At 44.6% G+C, this 19,446-nt stretch overlaps 1 protein-coding gene across 1 annotated transcript in view; it reads left to right on the top strand.

Moving 5' to 3' along the window:
• SMO (smoothened, frizzled class receptor) overlaps positions 1-19,446 on the top strand; it is a 143,261-nt gene that overhangs the window by 52,420 nt on the left and 71,395 nt on the right. Inside the window, exons 4-8 of the mRNA XM_085653641.1 lie at positions 744-916; positions 12,192-12,411; positions 13,190-13,313; positions 14,037-14,129; positions 14,407-14,515. Coding sequence (XP_085509767.1) covers positions 744-916; positions 12,192-12,411; positions 13,190-13,313; positions 14,037-14,129; positions 14,407-14,515 — 719 coding nt within the window. The remainder of the gene's footprint in view (positions 1-743; positions 917-12,191; positions 12,412-13,189; positions 13,314-14,036; positions 14,130-14,406; positions 14,516-19,446) is intronic.

Here is a 19,446-nt window from a genome sequence, read left to right as displayed (position 1 = left end):
CCACCACTATAAGGACAAACCGCTACAAAGTCTATGCACAGCATAGTGAATCCACGCACAGCATAGTGAATCCAGAAAGATTCACGCTGCAAAACGTATAGTTTCTTACCTGTCGGTGTAGTTTTGCAGCTTGAAGACTTTCTGGATTCACTAGCGAACCCACCCTCCTCCGCCAGAAAGATGAGACAGGAGGATAAAGGGGGCAGAAGGTGAAAAAAGACTTTACAAGGTTAGATGAGAAAAAGTAACACAAGAAAGAAAAAAGAATCCGAAGATGGCGACCAAAGGTGGGAGCTTCCGGAGGAAGCGCGTCCACGTCACGAAGGACACCAAATCGTGTTATGTTGACGCCCACCTGGGCCACAAAAAAAAAAAGAGAAGAAATACTACAATTCCGGACCCAACCACTAGATGGCTGAATAATGCACAGCAGGGTGAATCCAGAAAGTCTTCACGCTACAAAACTGCACCGACAGGTAAGAAACTATACGTTTCCACTCTGAGGTCTGGACTATGCCTCCTGTGTCCTTGTATATTTTGGGTGTGGAAAGTACTGAGAGAAAGAAGTAAACCTGTTCTGACCAAGGGTCTCACAGAGATTACTCAAATTATACTGTGGGAATCTGTGTACTCACACGTTCCTGGGTCAAAATAGGTGCATTTCAAGGAACGCCAGGCCAAGCCCTGCCGGTTCGATTGTTGTCCTTCCTCTAATTTCTTGTCTCCCCTACCCCCTCCTGCAGGCCACGTTTGTCTCTGATTGGAAGAACTCTAACCGCTATCCAGCCGTCATCCTCTTCTACGTCAACGCGTGCTTCTTCGTGGGCAGCATAGGCTGGCTGGCGCAGTTCATGGACGGGGCGCGCGGGGAGATTGTCTGCAGGGCGGACGGGACCATGAGGCTGGGGGAGCCAACGTAAGTGATGCCCTTTTAATTACTTGACTGGTGGGGATGGGGAAGACCCGTGGAATCCCAAAACCAGCCAGAATGTTTTATGAACCAATTGTTAATTCGCATGGTATACTTTAATCTGCAATCTAGTAATCGGGCTCAGAAACGTATTTGGTAAAGTCTACCTCCAACTTTAGTAAATACTGTGAAAAGAAAATTTGGTGAGATATTATGTGACAGAGTTGTACTAATGGTGTAATGTATTTTCTGTTGTCATTGCGCCCCAAGCTTTAGTTAAATTCCAGTCCAAAAATATTTTCCCTTCGTCGCCCCTTTATGAATTTTATTCATGTTCTCCTCCAGGTTCCCCCAGACTCGTCTCTCATTTCCATCCTGTGACAAACCTGTATTTTCATTGCCTGGCTTTCCCAGCACTTCCCAATGCTATGAACCAATGGTGTTCGGTGGCCTCTGATAGCTGAAGGCTGCTTTGGCCATATAGCAAACCAGTGTTACCTATGGTCTTCGCGCTTCGTAGAGTAACCAGTGGGTAATCTTGTCTCAGGAATCACTGTGCACCAAAACCACCTAATGTAACATATCTCATTATGCAGAGAGAGTTACAAAAGCCAAAACAGACTGCTTCCTTCATCTCCAGTTAGTGTTCTTAATTTGTCATTAATTATATATATTTAGAAGAGCATCCCCTTCACACACACAAAGCTCTAAAGGCCATTATGCTAATTAGCAAGTCATTTTTGTTTTGTGCTGTTGTCGTGCAATCTAAGGGGTTGTAGCTTAATTTGCGCAGGTGGCACTTACTCATCACACCAGCGCTTTTCATGAGCACTAGCTAAGGACACATTCATTTACAGGCAGATTAGGTGATTTGCCCAGAATCACAGGATGTTGAGCCAAAACTGAGACATGAACCTGGTTCCGCAGGTTCGAAGTCGGCAGCTCGGGCCATAACGCCACATCCTCTCCTCAGTTTCATGGTTGTTAGTTCCATTTTAGGCGGCGCTAAAAGGAGAAATTAGCTGGTGCAAACTGTTTCCTGAAGAGCCCCGGGACTTATGATTTTTTTCCAAATTAACCACTGATTTTACCACAAGTTGCTAAAAAAACAAAGGGCCAGATGTAGCAAGCGTTTTACCGGTCGCAAACAGACCGATTCGCAGAATAGGCCCGTTTGCGAACGGTAAAAGGCCTTTTGGGATGTCAACCTAAAAGGCATTCGCAAAATTGGTAATCGCAATTTTTGCCATTACCTATTTTGCGAATGCAGTAAGGGAATCGCAATTTGTAATTCCCTAAATGCAATGCAAGTAGCATTTTAAAAATGCGACTTTGCATTAAAGAATCGCAAATTACCACCAACTTCAAATTGGTGGTAATTTGCAAAACCTTGCATTTTTCTAAGTGCCTTATCGTTGTGTGCGTCACATGTGCCCACTTTCCTTTTTGGGGGTGCAGCAGGGGGGTCTTATGTCCCCCTGGCACCCTTTTTTTCTATTTTAACGGAGTTTTATTTAGCGCAAACTTGACCCGAAGGTATTGGGTATCAGAGCGCTTTACGTAGCACCAGTTGTGTTACATGGGGTCAAATTCATATTTTGTTAGGTACAGGGAGATTAAGTGATTTGCCCAGAATCGCAGGATGTTCAGTGTCATTGCCGAGATTCGAACCCGCTTCCCCAGATTCGAGGCCGACCGCCCTAGCCCTTAGGCCAACTCCTCTCCCCTTGCAATTGCATTCGCAATTTGCGATTACCTATTGGTAATCGCAAATTGCGAATGCCTTCCCATTCATTTCTATGGGCCTCTAGGCCCATAGGAATGAATGGGAAGGCATTCCCTAATAGCCAATGGCAATTTGCGATTCGCTATTAGGAAATTTGTGGGAATCGCTATTTTTTTTTGTTGCAAAAACTACATACATTGCATTTTGCGATTCTGAAATAGCGAATCTGTAAAATTCAATTTTGATGCATCTGGCCCAAAACCCTCCGACCCGGGCTTTAGTTTCAGCAGCGTCCTACAGGCCAGCAGTACAGGCCGTAGTTACCGGCTGTTTCTCATGGCCTCTACCAGTGGCGTAACGAAACTTGAGGGCCCCCCTTGCAAAGTATGTGGAGGTGGCCCCCCTCCGGACTCCAGGAGCTCTCTAGCCAGGGTACTGAGCTAAGGGGGGCAATTGGAGCACCCCACGCACCGCCCCGGCCTATGTTACGTCCCTGGTCTGTACCTCAGATATAAGCAAGACCCAGAGTGTCACCCTTTACAGGCAGCTGGGCTGCATCCCTCGCTTGTGTGAAGGCCCAGCTTGTGAAGTGAGCAGCAAGGGGCAGGAGCCCTACACTGATGAAAGTCCCGGAACCACAAGTGCCCAGAGGTGCGCTAATGGCACCCGAAGTCTCCTTACTCCAAGAACACAGGAGCACACAGGGGCCCGAAGAGAAGAGCGGAGCACACCGAGTGCACTCAAAGGAGCTCCCGAAGGGCAGCTTGGGACACCGAGTTGGAAGGGCGCCAAAAAGGTCAAGCCTTTAGGGGTTCGCCAGCTGCTCAGTAGGGGTTCATCAGCTTGGTTGAAACGGGCCAATACGCCCACAGCTATGTTATGTTATGTTAACAGGGTTTTATAAAGCGCACAGCTACTCTACTGAGTGTCCCGGCGCTGAGTGAGTGAAGACTAACATAAAAGGGAGGGGTAATATGCAGGAAATAAAAGGCACCCGGCCCTCCGTCGACAAGAATCCTTCCCTTCAAAGGCCGCATTAAGTTCGAACCGCTCCATTGATACCCTCTCTTTGACTTCTGTGATTTGCGGCAAAGCACAGCCATCCCTGGATGTGACCCGGAGGCCGCCACGCACCCCACCAGAGAAGAGACACCAAACAACGCAGCAGGCAACTGTGCACAATGAAGGAAAAGCAGAGTGTCAGACTGAAGCGGTTCTGGAGAAGGCTAGTGGTCCAGCGATGGAAGGAACCACGAACCAACCTCCCAGCGCCGTAGCAGTTAAGTGGGGCCAGTGAAGGAACAAGAGTGCGCTGAGAGTGAAGCATCCCCGCAACAACTACGAAGCAAAAGCACCAGCAGTGACGGGGTGCAGCTGAAGCCAGCCAGCCTCAGCTGGAGAGTGCCAGTACTGGACTTGTAGTCAGCCACACCGCTTTCTGCACACAAGCTGAGGACGGGGCGATTGTGGCTCCAGGCAACAATGTGACCTCACCGAGGACAGCCCTGACAGGGAACCACTTTCCAGCAGTGATCCGGGCACCTGGGACTAAGGACCATCAGGCAATAACAGGAGGCACTGGACAGCAGCGACCGCAAGTAACAAGGAAGCATACTGAGGATCTGCGTCTAGCCGTGAAAACAAGCATTGGCAAAGCCAATAGATCTCGCCAACACGAGATGTATATTGGCTTTGTCAATGTTTTTAGCAAAGTTGCACAGCATTAAAAATAATGCCGCAACCCGTGCCACTCCTTGCTTCCCTCTTATGCAGATTTCAGTATTATGGTGATTTCACTCTGCACCTTTCTTGTGCTTGCAGACTGCAGCAGGGCTTCGTGGCCCTGTGTGTAACCTGGCAGAGCCAGCGCTCTCCTGAGCTAGGGACCGCCAACTTAGTAGATACTTATTCATTCAATCTATTTATTTCGCTGGCGTTGCACGAAGGCGTTAGAGGTGTGTATATAAGAAATGACCTGCGAGCGACACCTCCCAGTCTGCACAGAGTTCACGGCTGAAACCTGCGGGCTCCGCCCACCTGAGCGATTCGAGGCTTAACTGTTTCTAAAGTTTACTTATCGGGACTCGGGAGTGGGTATTCACCAATATTGTAACACTCCCCCATAAGTAAAGTGATAAGACAGGAAGTGAAGTTTACCCAACCCTTGCTTGAGTGTATCCTTTCCCACTCTGAATCACGCTATAATTATTGGGGAATTGCTGAGTGGAAAGGAGTCTCACGGGCACATTCATATTAACTGGTTTCACTGTCACAATGAACAGTACTCTGGCACCACCTGCTGGCCAGCCTCCATGCTTGTAACAAAAAAAAGGAGCTCTATTCTATGTCGGTTGTTCGAAAAATGAACTAAATCCCGAGCTTTGCTCTTACCTGTTTTTCAAGCAGCAAGCGTGTGAGGATAGAGACTGTGATGCCCCAGTGATGACGGCCCAACATGCTGAGATCACACGCTTACTAGTAAATAGCTGCATCAGATGTCCCATCTGAGTACTGGTCTGAGCGTCTCTTCGGGTTTAGGACTAGTTACAAAGTGATTTTGTGGCCAACCATCTTAATCCCATCAGGATTGTGCTAACTCTGGTTCATCCAAACTGCACCACCTCCTTGGAGGGTCCCATAAAAGACTGATGCAGTCTCATCCACTGATTATGCATCAGTTCTCTCACATGCAGCATGCACTCGCTTGGGTTGGTCTCCTTGGTTTCTCCCCAGCATTGCTCTCCCTGAATACTTGTTGCTTTCAGTTGCTATTTTGACAACATATGAACTAGTCCTCTGGTCTTCGAGCAGCTAATGACCGGTTTTGTGGACCCTCCATTAAGCAATGGTAATGTTGCTTCTGAAGACATTGTGAGGACTCTGCGATGGTGGGGTAGTGTGTAGCCATTACATTGCGTGCGTGCGCAGTTTTTTGTCTCGAAAAACATACCCCGGCACATCCTAGTGGCGTCCAAAGTGTTCAAGAAGGGAAACTGACTGAATGAATGGTGCTCATGCCTACATACCTCATGCAGATCTAAGATCCCGAACCATCCAAGATTAGAATATGCACTTCAGAAATCATCATCAGAAAACTTTATTTCGGCCGCAAAGGCCATAAAAGTACAGATAAAATATAACAACATACAATTATACAATAAATGAATTAAATAAAAACACAGCATAATAAAATCAGGATTGGGCGTAAAATACATTTAAGCTTATTACTTAATTACAGAATTTTCTACGTTTGATCCATATACCATTTAAAAAACGGGAAACTGCAAAGATAATCGGAGAGTGATTATCATATTTCAATACTCTTAAAGCATTTTCACAATCGCTAAATCCCAGATTTTTACAAATAGGTTTTACCCAGCGATTACGTAACTGGTGATACACAGGACAAAAGAAAAAAACATGTTTTTCATTTTCCATTCGGAAACCACAGGCAGGGCAATCGGTATTTTTATTTATCTCCCATCTGGAGGTAAAAGACCTAAGTGGTAGACTGCCTATTCTCAACTAAAAGTACAACTTCCTAGCAACAGCAGGAAAAATTAGGTCAAGAAATTCCTCCCTCCTGTAATTAATTTTAATTTGGAGAAACTGAGCAGTCAGTCTGCCAACACCAGAATTCACATGGAGGCTCATAAGATTATAGTGCCTGTACTGGTCTACCAAGTTTGCCTTTGAGAGTGCCAGGCATGAGACCTCCGGGGAACCCCATAATTCTGGGAGACCAATCTTGTCGCAGGTATCCCTGATATGGGTTAACCAGGGAATTTTCTTATTTTTAATTAGCGGCCAAACCCCCTTAAATTCTTCTCGAAAAGAACCCAACTCCAGAATAGACCAAAGTCTCTTCCAGTATATCACTGGCCGCAACGCCACCACCTCCTCCACAGGTAGCAGCCCTAGGTCAAACCTAATAGGAACCAACGGAGTGCTTGGGGGCAAGCCCAACAGATTTCTCATAAAAACATGTTCAGTCCTAGTTAGGCTTGGAGGCTTACAATGTCCCCATAATTCTGCTCCATAAGTGGACGCTGCTCTAGCTTGTGTCTTATAGATTTCTATCACTGGCACAACAGGCTTAAAGACCGAACCTCGAAAGAGCTTAGAAATTCCTCCTACAATTTGAGTCCGCTTTAGTACTGAGTTTGCAGCTTGTACCTCCCACCCAAGATGTTCTTGTAGAGTGATCCCAAGATATCCAAAAGTCTTAACTCGCTCCAGCGGAATACCATTCAAAACTGAATTCGGGTGTGTATGCTTAGGGCAGAGTTCTTCAAACTGTGGGGCGCGCCCCCCTGGGGGTGCGTGGATGGATTCCCAGATGGCGCTAATGCCTCTGAAAGTACATGTAAATGAAGATGGTCTGGAAGTGCAGCGATCTTTATTTGCTGCATTTCCAGGCCGTCTTCATTTATACCCAGGCCTTGAAGTGAAAGTGACAACTGTTAGCAGAGTGTGATGGGGTCGGGGGTCAGTGAGTGTGCTGGCAGGATCAAAGTTTCTAAAAAATAAAAAAAGGCAAGTGTTTTGTGTTATCACAGTCTTTTAAGTGTGTATAAAATAATGCAATAACAGAAGAATTGAAAAATAAATGCAAGTTAAACTAACTGGTGATAAATGCACTCTTTTAGGTTATGAAACCTCAGTTTGCAACTACCATCACTGTAGATGTATGTGTATGTGTGTTAGCATTTTGAGCATAGTTATGGATTTCCTGCATTTGCCACATAATCCATCATCTGCTGCATGATTTGCAGATTTAAAAAAAAAAAACTCATTTCGAGCTCAAACTGCAGCAGCAACACGTTACCTTGCAGTGGAAAGCCCTTTCTAAAGGTTGACTGGTCACCCTTCTGTTGCTTATTGCTATGTGTGAGTGTTAAAGTGGTACTAATGAGGGGAAATATATGCCAGGACACTGTTAACAAGTTGAAAAATGGCAAAATAATTCAATAATGCTATCACAAAATAGGCAAGATTATGCAGCATTATTCGCCTCTGCTTGTTGCATAATTTGGCCTTCTCCTGCCACATAATTCCAGTGGCCCTGTTTATAGTGCTATGAGGTCCCAGCCTGTAGCAGAAAGCACTCTGAATATGTAAGTCAATATTTTAAAATAGTATTTAAATAGTCTAAACTAGGCTGCTGCTGCAGCAAAATGATGCAGTGATTGAGGTAAAACAAGTTCTTACATAATATACTTTTTAGTAATAAGTAATAAAACTGTATCTAATGCAGACATTTTTGTAAGTGCCTCCACAATTCCAAATCTCAGCTAACACCCCTACATTACATCTCAAAAAGAATAAATCTTTGCCGCCATGAAGCTTTAACTAGAGCTGCTGGAATAATTCAGTAGGAGAGGACCACATTATGCTGCAGGTTGACTAAATAATGCAACAAAAAAAGGTTAATTATGTGGCACCTTTTGTGGTTAGCATTACTTCATTATTTTGTTATTTTAACTCATGGTAACGCTGTCAAGGGAAATATTTCATCTCACCCAAATACAGCCGTAAGCAACTACAAGATTGCCAGTCAATCTTTGCAAAGGGCCTTCCACTGCTCCGAACACTTTGCCTCATTTGAAGTAACTTTTGTTCAGTTTAAGCTAAAATCAAGTTTTGTTTGTTGGAATCTGCAGATTATGGATTATGTAGCAAATGCGGTAAACTCATGATTATGTGCAAAAATAATACTGCTGCAGAAACTCATAATTCCAGTGGCCCTGGCTTTAAGTGACTCAAACAATTAATGGCTGGTTTCTTTTTCAACTTTCTGCACTACCACCACACCCTTCGCTTTCAGGCAGAGGCACCTCAAAGTCAATATTAACCATTCTGGAGCAGTTTTTGTGTGAAAGCTGAGCCCATGGGGTGGCACGTAGAAGGCCAACAGGGTTGCATTCAGATGCAGAGCCCTAATCCTCTCGACTTCTGGAGCCTCACAGTAATAGTCTAGGAGACAGAGGAAAGGATTGAGATTCATTGAGATTGTCAAAGAGAAGGCCCAGAATATGGAGCACTGTATGGGGACTCATTTTTATGTTTACAAATGGCCAGAGGTAGCTTCTTCAGAGAGATACCCCAAAGAAGGGAACAATATAAGAGGCCTCTTTTTTAATTTCTTTTTAAAAAGGTCATTCATTAGTGAAGCTGGTACTGCTGCCAGGTGTGTAAGTGGCCACTGCTGGTTATCATTAGGGAAGCATATGAAGCAGGACTGGGGCTCGGGTTTGAGGGGCCCACTGCATCACAATTATGACAGTTTACCTTTAAAAAAGGGGCATGGCAGAATATTTTTCTTTCTAGCATTAGGGCCGAGGTGATGATCCGCCAAGGTGGGTAAGAGGTAAAAGATGCAAAGGAGATAGCCTGCTACTCAGGACTGCAGTTATGAGAATTGCAGCAGGTGTAGTTGCATTGGGGTCCAAAAGTGGAAGGGGCTCACAACACCCCAATTATGGGGGTAAGTATGTTTGGGATAATGTATGTTTTTGTTTGATGCTTTTGCTGTTTTAGAAGTCTCATATTTAGGGAGGTTTATAAGCTATAGAAAAAGTACTCCTGAAATCAGCTTATAAGCCCCACTCCCTATACGCATCCATTTCCCTCCTACTCCCCCCAATCCTTGCCATAATGTTTTGGAGGGGGGCCCGACTTCGAAATATTTTGCTTAGGGGGGGCTCTGAGCAAAAAAGGTTGAAGAACTCTGGCTTAGGGGGATTGAGGATCATAAACTTCGTTTTAGTTAGATTAATCTCCAAACCTCTTTCCCCACAAATGTCCACAAAGCCGTATAAAATACGCTGGATGCCGGTAGATGTTCGGGACAACAACAAAGTGTCGTCAGCGAACATCAATGCCGGTACCCTACCCGTGGCGAGTCTTGGGACATCAATGTCCTTAATGCCTTCAAGATGATTAATAAGCCCATTGATATACAAGCAGAAAAGGGTGGGTGCCAACACGCATCCTTGGCGAACTCCTCTGTTCACTGGAAAACTTGCAGACAGCTCTCCATATTTCCCACATCTAACCTGGGCAAAATTTTCTGAATGTAGCCTTCTCAGGACATCCAGAAGATACGGAGGGACTTCAAGTTCCTGGAGAACTCTCCACAATTTTTCTCGAGGCACCAGGTCAAATGCTGACCTCAGGTCAACAAAAATGTGGAAATCATACATAAGGCTCCCAGTATTCAGTTTTTACTAATTGTTACAGCTAAATACAGACAGAAATCTATCTATTTTCCTTTCCTTTCTGTATTTATTTATAAATACGGATAAAAACGGAAATTGAGTTGCTTTTTGAGTGATTGTAAATGCTGTCAGTCCTAGTCATGACTGACCGCATTTACAATCACTCATAAAGCAATAGTTGTGCGAGACACAGGTAAGTAAGTTAAAAAAAAAAAGAGAGAGAAAGTTTCGTAATGAGGCTTAAACAGCTGTAGATATACACATATTTCACACCAGTGGATTGGTTTATCATTTATGGGTAGTCATATCATTGAAACTGGTCAGATGTTCGTGTCTGAGTGTACATTTACTGATTTAAATAAATGTAGAAAAATACTAGTTTTCGCTGAATTTTTTTCACATAGCCCAAAATAAATATGGATAAATACAGACAAAATTATTAAACAATAAATACAGACAGAAATGTAATAAAAAACATAAAACAAGGAGCCCTAATCGTAATTCAAGTGAGAAGATGAGGAGCCATATTAATCGTTGTAGCCCGGAGATGCAACAGGGCTCTGCACCCTGTTTATGCGCCCCCGGGGCACCATGGTATTACATAAGGGGGTCCAGTGCTTAATTTGAGGCAGTGGTTTCTGATTCTCGGCACCGGCACTTATGACAGTCTGCCACATGGTGGGCTGTTTGTCTGATTTAGAGTGAGCACAACAACAATTGTTTACTAATTCAGTACATGCTAAAATGACCTATTACCTGCCACCCATGCTAATCTTATAGCTTGTCACACTTGGCATAAAGTAAGATGGTCAGTAGATGGTTTGGTACTGTCATTGGCAGCACTAGCAGGGTCACCTGATGAGGGCCCTGGCACTTAATTTTTTACAATTTTACAAACTAAGCACAGAGGAGGCCATAGATGCTTCTGCAGCCCCATCTGTAATATTTACAGTGCTGAAATACATGTAGCTTCAGCACTAGCTTGAGAGCAGAGTCTCTCGTTTGCATGGGTGCGTGGCCCCATGCACATGAAGGAATCACTTTGCCTGTGCGCTCATGCCCCAATATGAACAAGGCATAGAGACAAACAGGTCATTAGGAGGCGCATGAACAGTACGCTACAAAAAGGTGGCACGCTGATAGAGCGCCCCTGAGGTAGCCCTCTGGAGAGCTGAGAGGGGTCCCATGGACCCCCAGACATCCCCCTGCAGGTGGGTGCCATCACTAACCGCACCTGTCTGCAGGGGGTTCCCCTCTATAAAGTGCAGGCGGGTTGCCGCCAGTACTGTGAAACACTGAGTGATTTGGAAATAGACCCTCCATATTTCACTGAGTGCGCCGCTACCAGGGGCGTGCAAGTTTGTGAGTTCACAGAGACAGTACACCCCATGTTTAATATGGTCTCAGGGGCTGAATACATACAGTGCTCCAGGAGTGAATGGGCATGTGTGCCTGTTTTTTGCTCCCTCGTGGCACTGTAGTGTTATAGAAGGAGTCTCAGACATGTGTGGTCCCTGCTGTAATACTGATAAAGCTGGTGCACATGTAGTGCAAGCGCTATCTTGAGAGGGCATTCTCTCATTTGCATGCGGCGTGGCCGTATACAAATGAGGGAATCACTTTTCTTCTGCGTCCATGCTCTAATACGGATGCAGACATAGAAGCAAACAGGCCCTCAAGAGGTGCACTGACAATGCACCGAAAAGAGGTGGCACACTGAAGGTGCATCCCTTGAGTGTAGTGGCCTGGAGGGGAGCCTGGCTGTCCCATGGACCACCCCAGGCATCCTCCTGCAAGCAGGTGAAGTCACTCACTGCATTCGCCTGCAGGGGGATTCTTGTCCCCCTTTAAAGAGCAGGCAGCTGCCGCCTGCACCGTGACCCGCACTGTGAAACACAAGCAGCTTGTAAGTAGCTGCTCCGTCTTTCCCTGAGTGCGCTGGCCCCAGGGCAGCCGCAAGTTTAGAGTTGGCCTGGTGGTAATGCATTCATGATAATAGGGCACACTATCCAGGTCTGCGCCAGGTGCACCATGGCTCAATCAATCAATCGAGCATTTGTAACGCGCTCCTCCCTCGGGGTATCTGGGAGCTCAAACTGGCACAGTGCGCCTATGTGTGTTTGTTGGTGTTTATGCTTAAACCGGTATAGATGATGACACTTGGATAATCGAAATTCTACAAAGTTATTGTCACAACTAGGCTGCAGTTAAATGCAAGTGAAGGAGCACTGATGAAAGCGGATGCTCTCGCCTTGTGTGTGAACGGTGTATGTGGGTTGTAATGTAGGGATCGGTCACCTCCATGTTCAATAATGATTTCATTTGTTCTCCACAGGTCCAACGAGACACTCTCTTGTGTCATCATCTTTGTTATCGTCTACTACTCCCTGATGTCCGGGGTCATCTGGTTTGTTATGCTGACGTATGCTTGGCATGCCTCCTTCAAGGCGCTTGGCACCACCTACCAGCCGTTGTCAGGAAGGACCTCCTACTTCCATCTTGTCACCTGGTCCATCCCTTTCGTCCTCACGGTTGCAATCCTCGCTGTTGCTCAGGTACAGAGTTTCATCCTCTAAACCCCCTTCATTAGCATGCACTCTGCTGGATCTGCTCCTTAGTGATCCAAACATGCCAAGCTATTGAGCCCTCATTGAGATTTGAAGCCAAATCAGCTCTTAGGGTTAGGTTGCTCTTCATTTATTTAAAGATATCTTTATGAAGTAGAAAAGATAAGATAAAAACATGAACAGTCCCTATTTTAAGACCGATAGTAAGATAGATAGAAACAAAAATGAGTAGTACTGCAGAGACAAATGGGGCCATCGGGTGAAGAATGTCACAACACGTCTCATTTCCCACGCTGACCTCATCAAATAAAGCAACATTCTAAACTTTCTATTGGTTGGTGATTATTAGTGAGGCAAGACTGGGCAAAAGGTAAAGTGTTTTTACTGTACATTGGATGGACTCGACTCCGGTCTGTCATAGGATGCTCGAGTTCCAAGGCCTGAAGGTACATACACGAAAACTCTGAGCATTCTATGGACAGAATGTGTACCCTTAAAAATTCTGTAACATAATTTTCACGGGTGTTTGCTGAGAATGTTCCTATTTGATAGTGTGATAGTGCTTTGGGTGCATTATAGTATTGAAAATTAGCACCATGCCTGAGCCATTCTCCACCGTTAAACCCGAATTCAAGCTCAATGAAGGCAAGGATCGCAAGGGAGGGTAGATGACAGTTGAGAAAGAGATGCATTGGTGGTCCAACAGAAAAGTGCCCCAAGATACAGTGGATTAAAAAACTAACCTCTTTGCTTCTGCTGTGTACAGGTGGATGGGGATTCCGTCAGTGGCATCTGCTTCGTGGGATACAAGAACTACCGCTACCGGGCAGGCTTCGTTCTGGCTCCTATCGGCGTAGTGCTGATTGTTGGAGGCTATTTCCTAATTAAAGGTACAGTTACTTTCCGATCACTGACTTTTTACAGATTTCAGCGACTGTTATTGCCACCAAAATGGCCTCAATGAAAAAGTCAATTTTTTCTCTTGTTTGAACCACTGTCTTTATTCAATAATTATTAAGTACATGTAATGTATAAAGTATTACGTGGTCAAAGGTTATATTATATGGGTGGAGTTGCTCCGCCATAATGTATGTCGGTCCCATATGTACATTATCTCAATTGCTTTATGGCATGAAAGGGGAAAGCACAGAAGCAGGCATATACATACCTTTGTGAATGAGGGCTGCTTCTATTTTGTGTCTTTGTGCAAGTTTTTGTGAAAGTCCACTCTGCATGTGTGCTATATAAGAGGCTTGCGCACAGTGAAATTAACATAATTACATCTGTACTTTGTAAATTCATGTCTGCAATTTTTTTTCAACATGCACCGTTGTGGAACAAAGTTGCAATTCGGGCTGAGAGTTGCTATGGGTGTTTGCCCATTGTTGATGTTTTCAGTGCTGAAGGGGTTAACCAGATTTTGTTTCAATAAACTGCACCATCATTTTAACTGGACACATCAAGAAAGTGAAAGTAAATATACCCCCTTCAAAATAAAACTAATACATTTTATGTGCTGTTCAGTTAGGAAGCTAGCACATATACGGTATTTGAGTACTTATTTGTGTTCTTATTTATTTATGTATTCATTCATTTTTTATTTTTTATTTTAGGTGTAATGACTTTGTTCTCCATAAAAAGTAATCACCCTGGGCTGCTGAGCGAAAAAGCTGCTAGTAAAATTAATGAAACAATGGTACGGTTAGGTAAGTGTGTAGCTTGTACACTCCAACTAAAAACAATCTACAGGACTCATTTGTGATATGTAAAAACGTAGTCTAAGTTCATCCAAACGCATAATCTCGTCTACTGCTGAGTTATGCTGGCTCCGTTCTTTTAAATATGTTGCAATTGTGTGACGAGTTGCTGGTGGTACCACACTATGTGTAATGGTGTCCTGTTGAAAAGTACCAGTAATTTCTCCAATAAAATTACCCCCCATTTTGCGTTGGTTTCTGCTTACATTGCCCTCCTCTCCTGCAGGTATTTTTGGATTCCTCGCCTTTGGCTTTGTGCTGATCACATTCGGCTGCCACTTCTACGACTTCTTCAACCAGGCTGAGTGGGAACGCAGCTTCCGGGAATATGTTCTGTAAGTGGAGTGGTTGGACTATACACAGTACTGCAGATTATTAACCAAACCAAAGAGCAGGTGGAACAAGAGTTGTTAGAAATCTTCTGTGAGATTTTGCAGTGTCCACATTATTAATGGTGGTGGCTGCATGTTTTTTTCATTGAGCCTATTACAGAACTGGCCCTGTCTGCTTCCAGTGTATGTTACTTCCTTGAATGCCTGCTTAACATCACCGATCTGCACATTTACACCTCCCTCGCCTGTCTGAGGTGAAGAAGGTTCAACTTGGGGTTCATTCATTTTTCCTGCTTGGTCACTTAACACAGGAATCTACTCCTCGTTATGAATCAGATGCTCTCCAATCACCTACAGTGACAAAATATTTGGAAACTTTTTTATTCTCTCTAGGCAATCTATACTTTTATTTTAATTGTGTTAAGTGCCAGAACTCCACAATAAGTAACAGCCACGCCTTCGTTGACACTGACAAAATTCCATGTATACATGGTGATTGTGGGATATAGCTCTGGGAAGTCACGGCCTACCGTCACAAGCTTTATATACTTGGCCTCTGGCACTCCTTTGGCGGAGTACTAAAGGACTTTCCCTGTGTCTTTTCTGATCTCTGGTACACTTTACTCTCCCTTTGTCTTTTCTGATCTCAGGTACGTTTTACTCTCCCTATGTCTTTTGTGATCTCTGGTACACTTTACTCTCCCTATGTCTTTTCTGATCTCTGGTACACTTCACTCTCCTTATGTCCTTTCTGATCTCTGGTACGCTTTACTCGTCCTATGTCTTTTCTGATCTCTGATGCACTTGACTCTCCCTATGTCTTTTCTGACCTCTGATGCACTTGACTCTCCCTATGTCTTTTCTGATCTCTGATGCACTTGACTCTGTCTTTTCTGATCACACAGCGTGCCATCTGTTGTGGATCATGTTTCATTTCAAGACCTTGCAGCTTTCCTTACAAGGCGCGTCCCCTCCACTCCAGCCAAGGGACAGACCCCACCTCCAAAAGAGTCCCGCTTCTTTTCCAGCACTCGCATTCATGACAATAGGATACTAACAAGGCGTGTCCCCTCCAACCCGGCCAAGGCACAGACCCCACCGCCACAAGAGTGCGCAATTCTTTTTCCAGCACTCGCATTTCATCTATGTCAGCACTCTGTTCTGGCACCGTTATCTTTGTATTAGTATGTTATTGTCAAGACATTTGCTGTACTCTGTAGTTGGCCTCTATAGTCGCCTCTTTTTCGGTACCATCTTAAAAATTGACCGAACCTTGTAACGTTAGCTTTTTTTTCATCACCGTGGTGCGTGCTTCCTTCTACACCTCTGCGCAGCTGTGGTGCGTGCTACCTTTTATATCTCTGCATAGTGCACAGCTGTGGTGCGTGTTTCCTTTCCCCACTTTGCTTTTGGTTCTCACTCGATCTAGGGGCGTAACGCAGGTCTTTGTTGCGGGCTTAATTTGAGCTGGTGTCTGCTGGTGCGCACATGGGCACTTAATTATTAGCACTTGCTTTTTGTGCATGCTTTCTGGCACCGGCTGCTAAATAATGCCTCTGCGCAGCTGTGGTGCGTGCTACCTTTCACATCTCTGCATAGTGCACAGCTGTGGTGCGTGCTTCCTTTCCCCCCATTGCACAGTACACCGCTTAAAAATTGACCACACCTTTAAACATTCGCGTTTTTTCCAGCGCCGTGGTGTATGTTGGGCATTCTAAACACATGTAACTTGGCTACATCATATGCTTAAATTCCAATAATGCAATTTTACAGATTTGAGGCATTTGAAATCCATGCGTGCTTCTTTGTTTCTTTCATGTTATCCAAATGCTTGCCGCAAAGAGGACAAAAAATTGAAAATCAGCCGGTCATGAAAAAAGCGCTCCTCAAAGTTACACATCACCAATATTAAGCAATAACATCCAATATGTTCTTCGGAGATGTGACATCCCCATCGCATGCAATGTGAAGCACTTTGAGAGGCATGCTGAACTGAAAATAATTTGTAAAATAAACAAGCGTGATAGGGAATAAGGAAGGGAAGCCCGGCAAGAGAGCTGTGCATATTAAAAAAACAAGGGAGGGTGAGAGTAGAGGAATGTCAACAAGCGTGCGCGGCCACGCTAATTGAAAACAGATGGCCTCTGCGCACCGTTGCTTGCTCCCGCAAGGTGGATGCCAGCACAAGCACGAGTGTAACAAAAGTGCAGACCGATTCCAAAAGGTCATCTCATAGAGCAGTGCTTGCGCGCTGCGCTAGGTTTGACCTAAAAACAGCTGTTTCCACTTCCAACCTCTTCACGGGAAACCCGAAACAGAGGGAGCCTGGACCAACAGCAGTTTGGCTTAATCATCGGACCTGCTTGATCGCTGACTCCACTCCACCAGAAGCATCCATACTTTCTCCTGGCTACTAGGATCACAGGCGATACTAACTGACTTGTGGAGATGAAATTTTTCAGATAGGCAGAGAAGCAAGGTGGACTCCCAGACTTCCATAACCTGCAAATTTCCCTACTTGCCAAAAGTATTGCATAGAAAATAAACTTGGAAGTCACAGTCTTGGTTTGTGCTGGCCCATCTTGATAAATCCCAAAAAATATAAGTTTAGGGCTTACCTTAATTTGTTGCTCTGTTACCTCCATAAGTAACTTAAAGATCTTAGTCCAATAACAGAAGATCTTCGGACACATATCGTCAGCCGATGGAGACCAGCATCTTGGGCATACATACTGGTTTCCTGTAACTCTTGACAGCTTAGATGGAGACCAGTAAACTCTATAAGTAGTAAAGAGATGGTTATGCTTGAACGAGGCAGGTTTCACCACTGCCCGAAAAATAGCAAAAGAGTCATTCCAAACCGTGTTTAGATCTTCAACCTCAAGATCGTCTGCCCACAACTTAGAAAGGTCTGAAACAGAGTTATCTTCGACCTCCACCAGAACCCAGTACCACCGAGAGACTTCCTTTTTTAGCGGACCTACTCTCATTGCCTGATACAGCCATGCATCCTCACTCTCCTCTGCCCAGGCCTGTGTTTCCCACCAGGAAGAGAGTTGATAATATTTAAACCTAGTTAGTTGACCACTGGTGCAGTTACTCAGGACTTTCCAGCTCACTAGGCTCGATGCCATTTTAAGGTCTCCCCAGTGGAGTAACCCCACAGATTTCAGTGGCAAACTAACTTGATCTCTCAGACATTCAGGAGTTCCCGGTGAATCCCAAATCGTAAGAAACTCCAAGCTTTTTCCGAAAGTACACCCAGGTTCTTAGAGCTCCCTGCAGGGTCTTCAATCTGACTCTTATGAAAAACTTTGGGTCTCCATACTTAAAAAGAAAGTGGCTCTGCCCTTGCCCCACCACACTTAGCATTGACCCAAAGAGTAGACCCAGGGGAGACCTGCCCACCCTGCTAGCCAGCATACAAACATTCTTGAATTGAAATACATGACAATATGCAACCAAATCCGGATGGGCCAAGCCCTCCTGTTCCAACTTCCTTCTCAACTTCTTCCATGATATACTAGCCCCCTTGGAGGACTAAATAAAACTACCAATCTTCCCCTGAAACTTTCCTATATCTTCTTTATGGAAGGCAAAGGGTATTGTATTTTTAAAAAAAAGTACGTTTTGGAAGGACAATCATTTTGATAAGATTAATCTGTCCATAAATGTTTAAAGGTAGATTGGTCCACCTGACCAAAAGACTCCCAATCTCCTGACTAACTTTTTCCGAATAATCTTACAAATGTCTTCCAGCTTTTGTGTTATTGTAATGCCCAGGTATCGCATTTGGGCCTTAGCCCCTACACTTTGCGTTGCCTGATTCCATTCCATGATTTCGGTTTTGCCACTATTCACCTTATCGCCTGAAATCATACCGAGACTTTGCGCCAAGGCCATTAGTCTTTTTTTACTACTATTTTGGATCTCTTCTCTTCACTCGGGGGTCGTGAATAGGCGGAGTTTTCGCCTAGGGATAGGAAAGGGGGTCCCTGAGGTGGGTGGGTGGTGGGGTGCACTGGGTGGTGGCATGTCCTACTTCTGCCCTACAAGTGCTTTGCAATAACTACAGTGGCTTCCGGGTATTATCAGGCTGGTGTCTTCAATATGAGGTGATGTTGAATGTGGTTTGGGGGAGCGATTGGCTGAATTTGGAAGATGAGTAACTCAGATTTGGTTCATTTTTTATCATGGAATGTCAACGGCCTGCGGTCCAGGAAGAAGCTGGCTAGGGTGACTGAATTTCTTAATAATAGCGAGGCAAAGATTATTTTGCTCCAGGAAACCCATTTGGAGCGGGAGGAGTGTAGGCTATTCTTTAGTAAACTGCGCTGGGTCCAGGTAGTAGTTTGCTCAGACCAGAGAGGATGTACGAGAGGAGTGGCATTAATTATTAGGAATAACTCTAGTATTAAGCTGGTTAGTTAAGAATCAGACCACTCTGGTAGATGGTTGGTGGCTAATTTGATGATTCAGTGGATGCCAATAGTGTGTGCCAATTATTATGGGCCTATTAATGATTCCCCAGAAACCTTGTCCAAGTTGACATTGTGCCTCTTGGAGGCCACCGCCCCAGTGATTCTTGGAGGGGCTTTTAATATAGTCCAAAAAATAAGGTTCTAGATAGAATTTCTAAAGTTACATATGTGACCCCCCCCCCCCCCCCACTCCCCACAGAACAACTGCAATCCTAAAAAATATGATATTTGAGCTCAATTTGGTTGAAGAAGTAAGAGGGGGGGAGGTAAGAGACTTTACCTTTTTATAGTAAAAAGTATGGCCATCATTCACGCATTGATTATTTCTTGGTAGATCAGGAGTAATCCGCAGTGGTCGAAGTAGTTAAACATGTACCTGTCATCCTCGCAGATCATTCGGCAGTTTTTTTATCTCTCAGATATCATCAAAAATCAGGTATGAAAAGGTGGACC

This window comes from Triturus cristatus, chromosome 4_1 (genome assembly GCF_964204655.1).
Source record: "Triturus cristatus chromosome 4_1, aTriCri1.1, whole genome shotgun sequence".
Taxonomy (NCBI): Eukaryota; Metazoa; Chordata; class Amphibia; order Caudata; family Salamandridae; genus Triturus; species Triturus cristatus.
The sequence above is the reverse complement of the archived record's forward strand: the minus strand, read 5'-3'. Positions and strand labels throughout refer to the sequence as shown.